Source organism: Molothrus aeneus, chromosome 2 (assembly GCF_037042795.1).
Source record: "Molothrus aeneus isolate 106 chromosome 2, BPBGC_Maene_1.0, whole genome shotgun sequence".
Lineage (NCBI taxonomy): Eukaryota > Metazoa > Chordata > Aves > Passeriformes > Icteridae > Molothrus > Molothrus aeneus.
The window spans coordinates 49,584,989-49,603,248 of NC_089647.1; the positions used below are offsets into that span (position 1 = coordinate 49,584,989).

At 35.0% G+C, this 18,260-nt stretch overlaps 1 protein-coding gene across 5 annotated transcripts in view; it reads left to right on the top strand.

Moving 5' to 3' along the window:
* NBEA (neurobeachin) overlaps positions 1 to 18,260 on the top strand; it is a 458,842-nt gene that overhangs the window by 168,689 nt on the left and 271,893 nt on the right. For 4 of the 5 annotated variants that reach the window (XM_066544903.1, XM_066544902.1, XM_066544905.1 and 1 more), the window contains 2 exons: positions 6,117 to 6,555; positions 17,865 to 18,019. In XM_066544903.1, the coding sequence (XP_066401000.1) occupies positions 6,117 to 6,555; positions 17,865 to 18,019 (594 nt within the window). The remainder of the gene's footprint in view (positions 1 to 6,116; positions 6,556 to 17,864; positions 18,020 to 18,260) is intronic. The other variant, XM_066544904.1, reaches the window with a different exon arrangement.

Sequence of the window (18,260 nt, forward strand, 5' to 3'; positions counted from 1 at the left end):
TCAATCACTTCCTAATCTTGATTTCCCCACCCTAAGTTTCTCTGGCTCTGTTCCTCTCCCATTTCAGTGCCTCTCTGCTTTTCCTGGTTGACAGCTACATCCCTTCTCCTCACAAATCCACTCTGGCTAAAAGGAAAATTCCCATCCCTCTGTCTTAAATTTCCTGTACTAAAATCTATGCCCTTCCAATTGCCAATCCACCCCAGAGTATTTCCTATCTGACTTTCCTCAGTCCCCTCATTTTCAGCTGGCTTCCTTCTGCCCTCAGGCGCACATATCAGAGCCCTGAGGTATCCTACTTGTGGCTTTTCCTCTTGCCAGCCAGAGGCTGCCATGGCATGAGCTCTGCTTCCACCTCTTCGTGTGCACATGTTGCAGCATGCTGTTAGACAGCTGAATCTGCGCTGCTGCATTGCTGTCCTTGTGGAAGGAAAGGGACAGTGTTTGGTCTGGCAGGAATTTCAGAAACTTGGATAAATACGTTGGCTAAATACAGATGCAGGCTAAATTCAGGCTGAGTTTATCAAATGTTTTTGTAGATAAAAGACTGATAGTGAAAGAACGGAAAATTGTATCCCTAAGCCAGGCTCTTCCCTCACATTTTAATAATAAAATTTAAAAGCAACTTGTTTAAAAATATTTTAGAACAGCAAATGGGTTCTACTCTGAGTGTGGTTCATGTTACTTTGCCTCAGAAATAACAGAACTCCATGAAGTCTTTTAGTGGGACATGACCAAATTTGCCTATTAATGCATAGCTACATGAAGATTAATACCAGCCAAGTTGCCAAAATTCTAGACCATATAGATTCTACATGGTTGGGCCATGATCAAGGTCACTATAAAGGGAATTTTTACTGTGATAAAAACTTAAAACTTTCACAGGGAAATAGAAATGCCAAGAGAAAAGAAGGTCCTGAGTAGCAGATAGAGAGCAGCTTGGAAACTTAATGCTTCTTTTAGTGGAATTCTTACTGTTGTGCCTTAACCTCCAGGGACATTTCTATTGCAAGCTCATTCTTGCTTACTTCTCTCAATGTACCTTATTACTCTTTGATTCTGTTCCCATATTTAGTTTCTCATCTCAGTTTAATCATGCTGCTTCTTACACATGAAAATAAGTTGAATGATGTTGCAAGGAAGAATTTTTCCACTCTATCTTTATGGCCTTGAGTTTAGGAATTGATTAGTTGACTCTTCCACCTACGGAGGCAGCTGTACTATCACTGCCTTCTTGGAATGAAAGCATTTTCAGCTTGTAGGGTGCTGTTTCTGGAAGTTTGTAGAAAACTTCCAAGGGTTTATAAAAGGCAACTATTAAGGTTATCACCAGCGCTTTAAGATAGCTATGCAGAAAACAACTCATAAATTTTTTCAGTGCAAATGCAGAAAAAGGTGGTAGCAAGTCCTATACCACGATTGACCAAACCCTTCCACTGCCAAATGTTTCTCTATTGTTTGCAGCAGAAATTTGACAATTATTTGGGATAGTATTGCTTCCTAATATTTTTTCAGCCATATTGTAAGCAACTAAAAAAATCATTTTCATTCATCTTACTTTTGAAAAATGTCAGCACATTTTTATCTAGTAGGAAGGTTTAACGCTGTGAAAGAGACAAGAAAATCACAGGAAAATACACTTCATTTTTTCCATCTTTTAAAAGTAAATATTAAAAGTATGATTTGTATCATCATTTTTTTATAATGACAAAACTGTGTGTATTTACCTTACATATGAAACAGCTCATTATTAGGTTAATAAATAAGGGGAGTGTGGGTTGTATTTTTTAGCCATATGGAGGCAGCGCAAGAGCTATTTAGGTAACTCAGTAGGTTAAAACAATTACAATACACTTCATAAATCACAAGCAAACAAGATATTTTAGGGAAGGAGCGTGACGGATGAGGTCACCAGATCTACAATATGTCATTTAGTTAACTTAGGCCCATATTTTTCCCATAATGTAGTAGATGAACTCATTAGTTAGAATGAAAAACAGTAAGAAGGAGGCATCTGGCTTCCAACTGCCTGTTTCTGACAGGGTTAAGATCACTAGATCTAGTAATGATTCTGCTTTGTCTACTGACATGGCCTTGTGCTGCAGAAAACTGATGAGGTTTGCTGAAAATTTAGTGTCTTACTGTCACAGTGTTAGAACATGGAGAGATGGAATCAGTTGTGGCTTTGCTTCTGTTCATGTTTACCATTTTGCTAAGTTGCTTTAAGTATTTAGGATTTTTATAAAATAATAGGTGTTTCTGGTTTAAGATTTTTCTAAATCACTTTATGAATCAGTACTTATTTCTGCATTCAGAAGGCAACAGAAGTGCTAAGACATGGTGTAAAAAATATGGAACAGAACTTAAGCATATCCAGTTTTATAACTAAAACTGGTTGGGTTTTGTGACCTATGCTAAGAAGTTTACCGTTCACCTAAAGTAATACTAGTAATAATAATAATAATGCTGATCAAGAAGGTCTTATAAGACATCTTTTCACACATATTTGTGTGGATTTCACACATCCTAATTTGCTAGGATTCTTACCTGAAAAGTAGTTAAGAAGTCTTATCAGTTCTTAATTTATTTTTTGTTAAGGCACAAAATGTAAATTGAACCTTTTAAACCCTTATTTATTTAGCTTGTTTGATGTTTTAAAAATAAGAGTTAATGCACTCCACTTAGTAGTTTCTAGATATTGTTATTCATAATGATAAATCAGACTGAGCTGAATTGGCTTAGTGTAGCATATTTGTATTAGGTATTGAAGATACACACAGCAAAAAAAGTAAAGATAAAAATCTGATTTTTATGTAATTCAGGTATCCATACAATTGCCTGAATTTAGAATAACTTCCTTTGATATTTTTGCCCTAAATCCTTTCAATTAGTGTTATGTACTTTATAGTGTGTCATACTGAAATTTTATGTCCACAAATATAATTTTGCTTCCATTTTTAGCATCAAATGACTCAGGCCTCCCATCATTTTATTTTCATTTGGGAACAAAGGTTTGAAAGTCACCTGCTGACTTGCAAGCATTAATTAAGTACAGTCCTATTTATAACATCTCAAGATTAGTCCTGTTTTTTTTTTTTTTTAACTTGCTATGCTGATTGGAAAGCTTCTCCATAACCATAATTATATATTGATGACTGTCACTTGCCAAATTAAAATTTATTCTTGGTGAGTTTGCACTGGTTTTCTCCTGCCAACCCTGCAATCCTTTTTTTTCTTTTTTTTTTTTTTTTAATTTTCATCTACAGCTTGTGATAACTGTTGTATAACTTCTCAGTATTAGCTTGGCCAGACTATGTCAGCCAAATTCTGTTCTGCAACAGCAGATTGCTAAGTACCTCCATAGTGGCACTTCCACATTTCTCAAATATGAAGGCGTACCTGTATTCCATAATGAATCCTTCCAGAGCCTCCTCTAATGCTGTTAATGCTTAGCTGTTGCAAAATATTCAAAAAAGTTTGGAGCTACATTTGCCTTTTCTGTGAGATTATTGTATTGACAGCTAAATAATTACCCACTAATAGATGTATACAAATCCTTCTTTTCAGTCATTTACCAAAGATGAATTCCAGTTATAATGGGAAGCTCTGTGATGTTCACTAGATACAAAGCTTTTCACTATTAAATGTAATTTGCAGTTCTGCCATAATGCCTTCTTACAATCGTGCTTCTGTGACCATCAGTTGTACCTTGCAATTTTGTCATCAGCAAATTTAGCCACAATGTTTTTACCTGAAACCTTTATTCAAAATATTTAAACAAAATAGCTCCCATGGTAGTTTTTATCAGTGCTATGGGCTTTTCTTTTCTTTTGAAAGTAATGGATGGCTCCTTCTTAGCCAGTTTCTTTTCCCACATTCTAATTATTTCCAGGGTCTCATGACTAAATTACAATGTGTTGTGACAGCCCCAGCTTTACTGAATTTACTATATTGATCCTTACTTTCTCTGAACAATAAGTATTAAAAAAGCTCATTTTTGAAAGGCATTTTTTAAATTTGTCTCACTGCATTCCATTACTATTCTTTACTCCAAAATAAATCCTGAAATCCTGCTTTTTGTTAAAGGTTTGCAGTTGTCCTGATAATTTTTTTCCTATCTCTTAAAAGAGAAACCTTGTATGGTTTTCTTCAGTCATGTGCTTGGCAAAAGTGCCTACTACTAGACCAGTAATATCATGGATATTTCTGTCAAAATTGGCTGAGTCAGTTACAACAGATTTTAATGTGTTAAAAATTAGTCTTCTGGTTTACTCAAGGTAGTTGACTCTCCACACTGTATTTCTACCAGGTTTTCTGTTTGGCATTTAATGGAAATTGAGGTTGGGTGTAACCTAACTTCACCACGTAGTGGACCGTAGTCTCTTTTCAGTGCCCTCCTTTCATTTGCATAATAATGGAGCCTTATGCCATTTTATTCACCATACATTTCATGGGCAACAACCTGCTTTACTGGCTGTCCAGTACTAATCTTCCCTTCAGTTGAGAAGTGTTATCTTTGTATGGATGGAGTTTAAAGAGACAAGCAGAAAATTCATTAGCATCATTCTGTGGATCAGATGTCTCTCTGTGCCAAATATAGGCAGTACTAAGTAGATACGGATCTTTTTGCTTCCTGACCTGGCAGATGCTAAATGCATTTGATGCAGCTCATAAATCCAGTTTCTACTTCCTGCTTCACAAAGAAGAGCTCATATCTATTTGATAAGATGCATTTAAGGCACTTAAGAGAAAAAGAAGGAAGTGGCTTCAGTGTTTATGGCTGTTAAAAGAAGAAAACAATGCTCCTTTATAATGGGTGATTCTGCTTCATCTTTTTAAAAGCCTATTCTGTTCTTTCTTATTACTTGTACGTATGAAGATGTTTACATGACCATTAGTTCAAACACAAAAATAGTCTCTTACAGATTTTTTTTATGTATACATGTATGTACTCATACTTATGCTCGTATGCTAAATAGGTGTTTTTTACCCGACTCTAACAAAAAATTGATAGTGAGATATGAGATTGTTATTAAAGTTACATTTTTGATGCACATTTTTTGGTAAAAGAGCTTCATTTAAATACGCCATAAAATATTACCCATAATATCTAAACCACTGTATCAGAGCCATTAAGAAAGTGTTCTTATTTCATACATATGACAGCTAAATTTTGTAATCAGGACAAGTAATTTAATGAAAATGTAGTTTTAAAATAAAATAGGAAAACATTTTGTCAATAAAAATAGCCTTTTTTTTTTGTCCTTCTCTAACCAAAATTAGGATACGAGTTACTCACAACTCTAGCTGACTTTTGTCTAAGTATAGCAAATTATTCTTATTTAAAGATTTTGTGTCTGTTTCACTGAAGTAATTAATAGAGGTATGGTCTTCTTGGTTACAAGATGCTGTAGAATCCTTTTCAATCTGGAAGTGTTCCAAAGTCAACAGATTTCACTTGCCTTTCTCTATGAAGCTGTATTTATTTTGTTCATTAATTGTTCCTGAATGACATAATTTTACCTTTTGTGGGAACAGAAGAGGAATCTAAAAAATCAATAATAACTTTTGTTGTTTTCCTTCATGTATAAATTAATCTGTATTCAGTGCAATGATATCTGTGTAACAATGTGTGTAATACATATTTTAAACAAAACACAAAGCAAAAAGTGGTCTAGCAGTTTTCTTTTGAATGCAGACTTAATATTTGATGACAGCAATATAAAAGTAAATTTTACAGTAATCCAAAAGCATAATGATTGCAATTTTCCTTTCTAGTAAGCTCAAGGATCATACAGTTCTGCAGTTGATAGCTTATAATTTTTAGTGTTGTTTTTACTGGCAATATTTTGCTGTTTGATTACTGTGTGAGTAGTGGCCTGTAGTTTCTAAATGTCACTGAGTTTGTATAATGTGATTTTGGGCTCCCTCTTCCAAGTCTGTCTATATGCCAAACAACTGCTGGAGGTAAAATGTTTTGTATGTATAATGAGTTTTAAAGGTTTAAAATACCATTATTTGTGGCCTAACATGTTTCTGTCATATAAAACCTTATGGTAATATTTTATGGGAAAATATCAAACTAAATTTTGTTCATAATCTCTATTTCGCTGCAGAGACACCAACTGTGTTTCCAGAAAATATCAAAGACAAAGAAACACCAACACCGGTTGAAGATATTCAGCTGGAAAGTTCTATTCCTCATACAGATTCTGGGATTGGAGATGAACAGATGCCCAATATTTTGAATGGGACAGACTTGGAGACCAGCACAGGTCCTGATGCTATGAGTGAGCTGTTGTCTACTTTATCTTCAGAAGTGAAGAAATCTCAGGAGAGCTTAACAGAAAGCCCCAGTGAGATTCTGAAACCTGCATCATCAATATCCAGTATCAGCCAAAGTAAAGGAATCAATGTCAAAGAAATACTGAAAAGTCTTGTGGCAGCCCCTGTTGAAATTGCAGAATGTGGCCCAGATCCGATCCCTTACCCAGACCCTGCACTGAAGAGAGAAGCTCAGGCTATACTTCCCATGCAGTTTCACTCATTTGACAGGTATATGGTTGGGCTCATTGTTTTATATTGATGTAATTCAGAAGTTTGAAGGGCTTTTATTTCTTCAAGAAGGTTATTCTACTATTGGTTGGTATTATAGTATATTAAAAACAACAGGACTATGTCTCCCTTTCTGCATTACCAACAGACCACACAGTATAGACAAAAGTAATTCACCTTGTTCTTCTCTGTTAGCAGTGAATAAAACTCTATTAAGTACTTGGAAAACAAGCCTCTTGCAAAGAAATATATGTGCAATAAAATCTTTTTTTCTTTAAGACGCTATTTTAGTGAGGAGGAGGAGGAGGGGCAATATCTGCTGATACAGAACAGATTGTGCAGAAATTCAGTAGAATATTCTTTCAAAGGCTTAAATCTTAATTGGATCCATCATTGAACTATTTTCTGGTACTGAAATGCTTTGACCATGGCAAATTGTTTGTTTGGTCATGGTGGAAACCTGTTTCCTTTTAGGTCTTTAAACAACAGAAGCTGTTAAAGTTCAGAAGTTAGTGCTTAAAACTAAATTCACAAACGTTTCCACAAAGAGTCCTTTGTTGTTATTGTTTTTTCTTGGGCTGTATCTTCCTGTTTTCTCATTAATATACTTGCCTTTAAATGTCCAGTCCCTCTCAATCATCCTGAACATAGAGATTGTGCTCTTGTGGAATTCTCAGCATCCTTCCAGAAGTGTAGTCCCATCTATTTTGAGTTTAGACCTAAGTCTTGTGAGTGTTTATGTGGTTGCATTTTAGATCCATTCAGTTCTTCATAAAAATATTTTTAAAACGTTAAAAATTGAATCAAGGCTTAAAGACAATTTAAGACGTGTCTTGAAAACTTAAAAGTATATAAGTTTATCAGGCAGGTACAGGTAAATTTTAGGCAAGTAAAACACTGAAGGAAATAAAAAAATAAGGCAGAAAAGAGTTATATTGTGATTTATGAGGAAAAAATCCTATGTTTACAGAAAAGTTGCGAAATATAATAAATATCTTCACTAAGTCTTAAGAAAGATAATATTCAGTGTTTTCAACATAACATAAACAGCAAAGTGCGAGAAGATATGTCAGAATTTTAGAAAAAAGTGAAGTACTTTTCCATTATAAGGTCCATAAAAAAATCTGATGTCTTGTCTCTATAAATAAATACTGCTTTTCTGAAATAATTTGATTAACAATCAGTTAATGTCTGTTGTAAGAAAGATGATTTTATCAAGACAGGAAAAGTGAAATATTCTTTAGAAGCAATGAATATATCCCTTTCTAACATTTTAGGTCTTAAATAATATTTTAGGTCATAAGACTTGTCTAGAGAAAGCTCATTTAAGAGCTTTTTCTTTAAGATTTTTTTTTTTAGTTCATCAATCTGCATATTTTTTTTAGATTGATTTCAATATGAAGTGAAAAATATTTTTTTCTTCCTATATTGTTAAGATTTTTTCCTTTTCCTCTCTGAGGAACCACCATATTCCAGAATTCATGCTTGTACATTAAGCACTATAAAACATCATGCTACATGTAGAAATAACCACACCTTAACTGTAAACAGCAAAAATGTTACTTTATCTGAATTTCTACCTGGGTTAATAAGAAAAATATTTCATTCAGAGAGCAGTGGTTGATTCACAAAATGCAAGACACCTGAATGAAAAAGCAGCATATCATCTTATGAGATGTTTTTGTCATTGTTAGAGGGAACTTGACATAAAGGTGATTGAAGACATGAATTTTAGTGTGCATTTTTAAATTATAGCTCTATAAGAAAGCATTTAAAACTCCAAGGGCCTGCAGTCAGTTGGCCGTAACATTTATTTAATGCAAGCACCTCCATTTAATTGTTCTTGCAACAATGTGACTGCTTGTACCTTTTGAACATCATTAGTAGTAGTAGATAATATAGAATTATGGAATTATTAAGAGGTGCCTCGTGTCTAGAGCTTATAAGTTTTGATAGATATTTTGTACTTAATAAGTTTAGCAGCTAATGAGTTTAGTAGTTTGTTTTTTCCCTGACCTGTTACCCTGCCAACCAAATTTGATGATTTCCTGTAAAAAGTGCACCGCCATGTTGTATCTTGGTAGCGTACATTGTACATTCATCCTTTGGAATCATTCACTTCTTCAGAGGAAAAAAAAAAGTGTTAATGGGTGAAGTTTAGGCAAAAGAATTCACTTTTACATCATTTTTTGTGGTTTTTTTTGTCTTAAATAAATGACCCTGCTGTCTGATTTTGATGAGTGAGGTAGATGATGATTTTTAGTATAACCAACAATTATGAAGGGAAAAATGACATGTTCAGGAAAGTCCAGCAGATTGGGGAATGTTACATTCTTTTATCTAACTAAACAAATATTTTTGAATGGTGACTGTCTTGATAAAAATGCAGATGTTCTTAGCCCATCAACTTAGACCTCAACTGACTAGTTCTACTCCATGGCTGCATTATTGAATGATGCCCATTGTTCAAGCAAGTATTCCTCTGTGCAGATTTTTCATATTGCCAGAGTACTTACTTGACCATTGTGACAATCTTTGGAGGCAAATATGGATGGCAATGGAAATTACGAATGTGGAGCAGATTCAGATCCTGACCCTGTAACTTTTGATTGGGGATAAAACAAGGGTTAGGGGGAAAAAACTTTGAATACTATATTGAAGTAATAACTGAAAAAATTTAAGTATTAATTGACAAAGCAGCATGAATTTTACCTAGTGGTGATTTCTGAACATTTTATTTCTTGTAGTATCCCAATAACTATTAAAACCGAAAAGAAATTACAGTAGGATTGTCCTTACATACTTGCTCATGTAAATGAAATTGTGTTTACAAATATAAAATAACAGTAAAATAAGATAAAATGTTTGGGTGTTTTTTTTAAGCTAAAACTATGCCTGTAAACCCTATTTCTGTAGGATCTTGTGTTGCTGTAGTTTATGCAGCTTTTGGTACTTCACTGAGAAGTGTGTCTGTTGGTCATCTTTATTGTCCCTGGGGAGAACCATGGGCAATGGAGTGTATTGTTTTGTCAGGTTCTATTTGTTTCAGGTTTTATAAAACAAGCACAGTGATTCCATATTTATAACCAAATCTAGGTTAGAAGAATGTGTTTTTCACATTAATCTGAAGATATTCTTAGTCCTCCTGAAGCAATTTTTTTTTTTGGTTGGTCTTTATTTTTTTTGCATTTGGATGTCTGAGTGCCTAGCAAAATAATAGTTGAGGTAATTTTCTTTAATTATGACCATGGATGAAGGTAAACACCATGTAAAGTAAACTGTAAATAGAATTGAAATTGAGAACTATATTTTAGCATTTAATATGATGTGTTTTACTTTGCATGTTCTTTTAATTGTACATTGATAATGTGTCCGTAAGAGTAATTTTGTATGAGGTTACTGCATATTCTCCCGTGGAATTTGGGCAGTCGTAAATGAAACATAAAAGCAGAAAAAGTGCCCAGCATGTTTTATCAAATGGGAGCTGTGTGTAGCTAATGTATGCAGCAGTTCAAGTGCTATCAAATGTAAATGATGAGGTGATATTGATGAAAGGAGGGGATTGAGGTCTCGGGGGGCGCTGATGACGGATTGAACAGAAGCGGCCTTGCGCCGCACGTAACTCAAGTCTGTCGTCTTCACCACTCAAAGCCGTAATGGGACGTGGCAGTCTGAAATGAGTTGCCACGGCAAAGAGTATTATTTTTGAAATGCTTTCACACAAATCACTAGGCCCTGCATACAACTTAGTTTCATGCTTTAATGTCATCAGGAGGCACAAATTGGTGTGTCTAATTGTTTGCCACCTGCCAGCAAAATGAGCTGCCAGGCAGCCAGACGGGTTTGATTGTCTGTCAGCTCTTCAATAGATTGAGAGTGACAACATCAAAAATTTCACTTCAAACTCTGAAGCTTTGAGCAGCTTTTCAGAGACCTCTTCCCCACAAGTGCTTCTGGACAACTGCATTTTTCAATTAGTTTTCAATATATTGCTGCCTTCTGCCTCATCTGTCTTAAGGTAGCTGTAATTACATTATGAGCTATATAAACAGATTTCTGGGACACTAGAGCCTGGATCCTCAAAGTTATGACATGTCTTTTAATGTCAGACTGAATTTCTTGAAAATGGCATCCAGGTTGACATTTTTAGAAGCAAACACAAAGGGTGATTTCACCTAGATTTGTGACTAATGGAGCATAACTCACCAATAATTCCTTTTTGCCTTCTTATCTTCTGTCTGACAAAATTCAGTCCCTTTTATTGATTTTTAGGGTTTGGGGATTTCTTGTTTCTTTTTTTTTTGGTCATTTTGCATTGGTACCACTAGATGCAACCTAGATCATTATGGTTTTTGAATTTGTTTGTGATTCTACTCAGTATTGCATTTTGAAGCTTACACTTCACTCTCTACTGTTTTTCTAGTAGAAATTTCTCACATGGGTGCTATTATTGAAATTGAGAGGCTTGTGGCTTTGTCTCTCATTTATTTTTTTTTCAAACTGAGGCAATTTACATATATTCCCTGTTTTTAGAATTATTTCAATGAGAAGAATGCTTGTATAAGCAGAAAATCTTGAGTTCCTCGAAATACAAAGATCAGGGGTTCTTTTGCTGCTGTTAAAGATGTGATTCCTTTTTAATTCATTATAATTTCACAAATTGGAAAATTATGGGTTTTCTTAGTTTACATACTTGGTGAAATCTTTAGGAACATATTTGAGAATATTTTGGAGAACACATCTTTGAAGTACTTTAGTTTTTATTTTTGCAGGTTTTTTTCTTTATTTCCCTGACAGAAGGACCTTGGGGTCAGTTTAAGGTTCTAGAAGGTGGACAACTTGTGAGATCCAGTCAGGTCTCATACATGTCCTTCCCATTAATACAGAGACAGGTGGTCTTCAAAAATATGAATAATTTTATGTAGGTATGCTATATTTAGAAGGATTATTCAGAGAATCTACGTGCTTTGCTAGAATACAGTGGTGGGGTGGGTTTTTCTCTTTTTTTCCTTTTTTTAAAATGTTATAATTAACTGATAGAATGGGAAAAGATAACTGTGAGAGAAGATGCACTGAAGGTTCAAATAGAGAGGTGCAATGTCTATCTGTTGTATGATGTCCCACCTTTGGGAGATCATTAGTATGCAGTGGTCTACTAAGTCATTTAAATAGGAGGCCATATTCCTGTTAGTCATTAGAGTCTCCAAATGATGATTGCTGAAAAATAGATTTGATTTTCCTGAAATCTTATTAAAAATTTGTCATGGATAAATACCTTTTAGTCTTCTTCCAACAAAAATGGTTAATTTTTAAAGTTAATTACAAATAATTGAAGAAAAATAGAGCAACTTTCCCATGAATCAAGAAGGGACAGGTACAGGTGCTGTCTGTTCTTAGGCACTGCATTCCCCATTACTTTGGGTGTCACAATAGTGTGTGAACAGATGAATGAAAAACCTAATCAGTAGTGTGAGAATTAAAGGACTCATCTGGTTCCAGTTCACTCAAGGTAATTTTCATTATCTTTGTGCAATGGAGACTGGTCCAAATAAAATATTTGACAGCTTCTCTAGAATATATTTTTCTAAGGTAGCAGTAAAAATACACTCCAGAGAATGAGGTAGGGCTTCAGATCCTGTTAGGGAAGAGGGCTGAAGTTGCATTGTCTGTGTTCCTAGAGAGTGCCTTAGTCACTCATTTGATAAATATAATAAAAGAGAAAGGGAAATCTTATTGCCACATCAGCTGTTTGTTTAGGAAAAAAAGTCATCCTAAATTTATGAATAGGTTCAAGTCAACCAAAATTGGGTATATTAACCCTCAATTTATTTTCACCGAGTTGTAATCATATTTCCCATATCTATCATGTAGCAATCTATACACAGGTAGCTCTTTCAAAACACTTCTTATCACCTGTGTACTGTGAGCCTTTTCATATTCATATACATGGAACTGTAGGTATATCTGCCCTGAAGTTGATGAGGAGAAACCAGCATCTCCCTACTCTCTGATATAATTCACTGGCTATATAAATGAAAATTGAACTGCATTTTTGTCTTGCTGTTTATACCTATCTGCCTTCTTTTGCAGGACTGATTGTAGCTTTTTAGCCTTTCTCTTTTTTTTCCCCTTTTTTTCACTATTTATACAGGATTCAGTTCCTCACTCATATTTATTTATACCTCATATTGATTGTTTCTTTGAGGTTTTTTTCTATATTTGATGATGTTCCTGACATTTAATACATACCATGTTCACTTAGATTTTATTCACTTGCTTCAAACTTATTAAACTTCCAGTATTTCCCATTTCTCTGTTTAGCCAAGACCATTAATCTTTCCTGATAATTAGCTTTTTTTTATCTTTTAGTGTTTTCCTTGTTTCCTGTCAGTATTTTAGATCGCTTTAGATGCTTCAAGTAATTTATCCTGGATGCAAAGGATGGAATTTCTTTGTGAATAAATACTTACTCCACTGCTTGATCCGAGACTAAGAATCAATGATCTTAATGGCATTGTCCTAAAACCTCACCTGAGATGATTTTCTTTCTTCTAGTTAGAAACAAGCAATTTTTGTTTAATAGATTAGGATCATTTCATGTACTTTGAGATTTGGAAGTTTTGGTGCATGTGTGGAATCAAATGATTGAAATAATCCATAATGCATGGATATTCAGCACAAATATTTCATTTGCTTCAGTCCCAACAATTACATCCTTCTGTGAACCTTCCATATGTCTTCTACAATTCATGTGTAAACCTCACAATTTTTTAATCCTTTTTTTTTCTCCATGACTCTTTACTCTTGAGTTAAACCTTTCCTTCTTGGTATCAGATGTATCTTATCTTAATGCAGTCAGCCTAATTGAAGGTTTTTTTAAAGTAGGATTCAGAATGCATTGTTAGTACATAGTAACATTGCAGGCTCAGATCAGCGTCTGGGGGTGAAATTGGAAATAACAGAGTGTAAACAACAATATAAATGTTTCATAGAGGACTAGATAAGTACAGAGATATGGCCAATATAAAATATATTTTAGAGAAGGAATATTAAGCTTTCTTTTCAGAGATTAAGTTAATCTAGCTGTAGGAACAAGGTAGCGTGTAATATAGCAGACAAATTGCCACCCACTTTCTAATGTGATTTCTTCTGAAACCTCTGAAGTTTCTGTTTGACACAGCAATTCTATGAAAAACTTGCCTGAAGTCTGTGCTGCCTTTTGAAGAATACTTGAAAAATCCTCCTGCTTTCTGCTGCTGTGGGGGAGGAGAGGAGGAGCAAGAATATTAATTCAGCCTTAAGAGGTTTCACATATCCCACAGGAGAGTAAAGTGATTCTAATTTAATTGCTGCTGCTCAGATAGGTAGCTCAAGACATCCAGTATTGAAGGCTTATCTCTGACCTTTACGTTGACCACAGTGATTAAGTTGGAAAGCCTTTAAATTTTAAAATGGAGAAGAGATACAGAATGTGAATTGCAGAGAAAGAGAAAATATAGAGCTGCATAATTCGTGTGTCACCAGCACTGTGTAGCTCAATATTTAAGTAAAGTCAATTTGAGAAAGCGGTAGTTTTTTTTAATTTCCATTTTCTCTTTTTGCATTTCAATGCATTAATGGTATTATTTTCTATCTAGTTATTTCATGCAAATTTCGAAACCCCAGAAGAATCCTGTAGCTATTTGCTGAGGTTATTTAATGAACCAGTAATGCATAAGTAGTATGTGGGCTGAATCAACAACACTTATCTTAAGCATGATATGAATTATGATGACTTCAGGCTCAGGTTTGAAATTGGTAAAGGACACTCAGAGTAAAGGAACAGTGATTAGGAGCCACAGGTATATTTAGGATTGAAAACCACCCAAGGAACACAGAAATAAAAATCAGTTGCTACAGACAATTACTACTAAGTCTTTGCTGACTACATAATTGGGAATCATTTGAGACCACGATGATGTGATTCAGACAACTGTGGGCCAATTTGGAATATTTAGGGAGTCTGAAATGTGTCTTACAAAGCAAAGCCTAAAATGAAATACAGAAGTGCATATAATCTTTTTTTCTAGTCTGTAAATTTCTGTTCCTTCATGAAAGAAAAACCTGAGTGCCTGACAGATACATGTAAAGCATCTATCATAGTAAATTCATTCCTGAAATCTTATGATGCTCAAGTATAATACTTCTTTCATAAGTCTGTTTTTTTTTTTTTTTTAATTTGCCTGTATGTGCTGTTGGAGTGGTTAGATTGGTTAAAAGAAGAGTTTATTTACTTGAAGGGCAGTCATTCTCTTTCACCTTTCTTGTTCTGCTGTCCCTCTTATTGTTTTGCACGTTTTTGACCATTCTATTGTGTTGTTCATACAGTTTTTCTGTCTGCTTCATCTAAATGTCATTCTGTATTCACTCACTGTATTTTGTTTTAGCAGTAAGAATGAGACATTTTGACAAGGTCACCATGTATGGCATGTCAGAAAGCTGCATTTTCTTTCAGTCTGGGGTGATGTCATCTCACTGATTTTCCCTGTTCTTATGGTAGAGAGGTTTCTATTGATATTTCTTGATAATTTGTTATTTAATGGGACCTGACCTATCCTAATGTGGTGATTTAGATACACAAAACAATGCCAACTATGGATAGAGCATTATATCTGTGGGATATGGGAAGGATTGTCCTTGCTACAGAAACTGTATTTCAGTTCTAAACTACACTTATTATGGGTCCTTTCCAAATCAAACTGATCCTATTACATCTGGGAAGTAAAGCTGACATGTGTGATCTTTGCTATGGCAAGTTAGATGGTCTTTTGGACACTCTGAAAGACCACTGAACTGTTTAAATATGAGGAGGAAGACCTTGAATTTAGCTTCATCTTTAGAAAAATAGCAGGAAAAGAGGAAATACTTCCACAGAGATTGTATTGCCAATTTAGCAGATACTAATACCAGACTTTATATGAGGGGGAAATTGTTTCTCTTGAAGTAAAATACATGTCTTTCACTCCCACTGTCTTACATTTGGGAACCCTGGAATGAGTGTGTGTCTAAGGAGTCTGTTCAGCAGTCAGGGATTCTTCCTTGCTCACATCCAGAAAAGAGGTCCAGGGTCTGCTCCAATGGCATGGAGAGTGTGGGATGACAGCTGTCAAGTCTTCCTCACATCTCCTGTGTTATTCATAAGTTGGCCACTCTTTCCAGGTTCTGTATATGCCTTTTTTACCTTTATGGACCTGCCTACAGCCTCTCTGTCCCTCCCAAGCTCTTGAGTCATCACTCTTCACAGTTTCTGTCTGCAAGGTCATCTTGGGAAGCAACATATTGGCCTGTGGTCTTGGTGACCTGATGATCCATGTGCCATTAGAATAGGCCAGTCTAAGACACCTTTTCATCCTGTGTCTTTCCTTCTTGTGCTCCAGCATAAAAATACTCCCATTCATTCTTCATTCACCCTTTCTATTGCAATTCTCTACAAAGGTAGAGGGTAATGACAGTGGTTTCCTTTTGAAATTAATATAATTGGAAAACACTCCCACCTAAGAAACAAGCTCTAATTTCTCCTTCTGTTTTTATGACATTACAAGGACTTTGCTTTTGAGTACTTATTCAGCATTATAACCCAAATCCAAATATTTGATTGAGGTATTAATTGAAATAGAGATCTTTGTATGTAGATTGGGGGTAGCTTTAGGAAATTTCATGGTGTCATGGAGCAGATTTATCTAACCCCTGTAGACCCAGCTTTGTTCAGCTGTAGCTGCTGCTATGTAAACACTTAATTTAAGCAGTGATTGCAAGATTATTAACTACAGACAAAAGCAATTATTTTAGGGTCACTTATCTTAATCAATAGCTATTGCTCTGTTCAAACTCATCTCCTAGTGTAAATGGACTGAGACAAAAACCCATGGAAATGCCTAGACTTACCTCTCTAACAGTACATGACTCAGAGCAGGGGTAGGCTGCTGTTCAGAATGCAGAGACTTCAACTGCTATCCCTCTAAAGAGAGAGAGGGAAAAAATATTTTGTACACTGTCACCACCAGTCCTTAAAATCCAGAGAGATGGAGGATTTAGACATATAGGAAAAAAGTACATTACCCTAAAACCTTATGCCACACCCTATGATTCATTATATGCCATCATATTTACACATAAGTGTAACAAAGCAGTTACTGAAGGAATTTCTTGAATAAAAAGTGGCCTCATCACCCTAAATAATTGCCTTTACTTGCTCTTTTTTTTCCACAATGATTAATTTTAAAGAAGAGTGTACCTGCTTCAACAGAAAATGTACACCATGATGAAAATATAGTGTTCAATATTATACAAGTATGATTTGTTTCAGGTTTGTTTTTCACTCAGGTTTACCACTGAAACAGACATTTAAGGAGAAAGGGATTTTATAGATAAATGGAAATATTAAAAAGAATAATGTAAATATAATTTCTTCCACTATAAGAGCTTCCCAGTGTTTGAAAAAATATTGTGTCCAAAGAGCAAGTCTTTTGGTCTTCACACTTAAAAAACCCCTAAATGTGATTTCAAATTAGGTTAAAAAGTGTTTGTTTGAGTGCAATGTTGCCTGCTTACATTTGATATTATGTTGGATTTTCTGTATGGAAGCCCTGTTCTCTTCTTAAAAGCTTCAAACTCTCTAGACTGCTTTTTAAACCTCAGCCATATCAATACTGTGAAAGCAAGTATTTATTGTGTTGCATTGTTGCTGTTCAATGTACATCATGTGCTATTGATTTAGATTAAGATGAAAGAAGGCTGAATCTAAAATTGTTTCTTAGTCATCTCTGTGAAAGACCAATATATTCATGGTACGGAGGAATAACCTACTGTATTCAAATGTGCAGCTGAAAGGCAAAAAATTTGTTATCTTAGGTAACTTCATTAGGATAAACAAACTCACAGTCTTTATGACTGCATGCATATAGACTTCTAGCCTGCTGGCATAATTTCTGACAGCTAACATTATCTTTGCAAATCTAGAACACATTGCAGTGTTACACTGTTGATAGCAGTGTTCTCAACATGTTGAGATGGTGGAGTCTTTCCATTTTGTGGGTGTTGGAAGATAAATTAGGTTCTTCAGAGTCACATGAAGCTGCAGAATAAGGATAGGAGTATGGTTCTAGGGCCTGTTAACAGTGTTTTACCCTATTTCAGGAAGTTTAGGAAAATTTACAATATTATGTATTTCTGAGCAACTGCATCATACAACAGCCTAAACCCATCACAATCAAAAACTCTTCCTGGTTCCCTTGTGCAAATTTAGTAATCTGTTGTTTCTTTTTCCACAGGAGCGTGGTTGTACCAGTGAAGAAACCCCCTCCAGGTAGTCTGGCTGTTACCACTGTTGGAGCTGCCACAGCTGGGAGTGGGCTGCCACCGGGTAGTACACCTAATATATTTGCTGCAACAGGAGCTACACCAAAAAGTATGATTAATACAACAGGTATTGTCCTTAAATATTCTTGTGACCCTCATTTTGTCTTTGTTACCTCTCGTGGTGTTTTGTTTTTTAATCATTTTCGTGTTGCTGTTGTTGGAGTTCCAAAATAAAACCTGGAAAGATTAATCCTTGGCCTTTATTAGAGACAGTGGTTTTTCTTGGTCTGTATTTATAATCTTTGATAGAGTACAGTGGACTTACACAGTCTTAAAATAAGTTCATAAATAGCCTCAATATTGCTTTG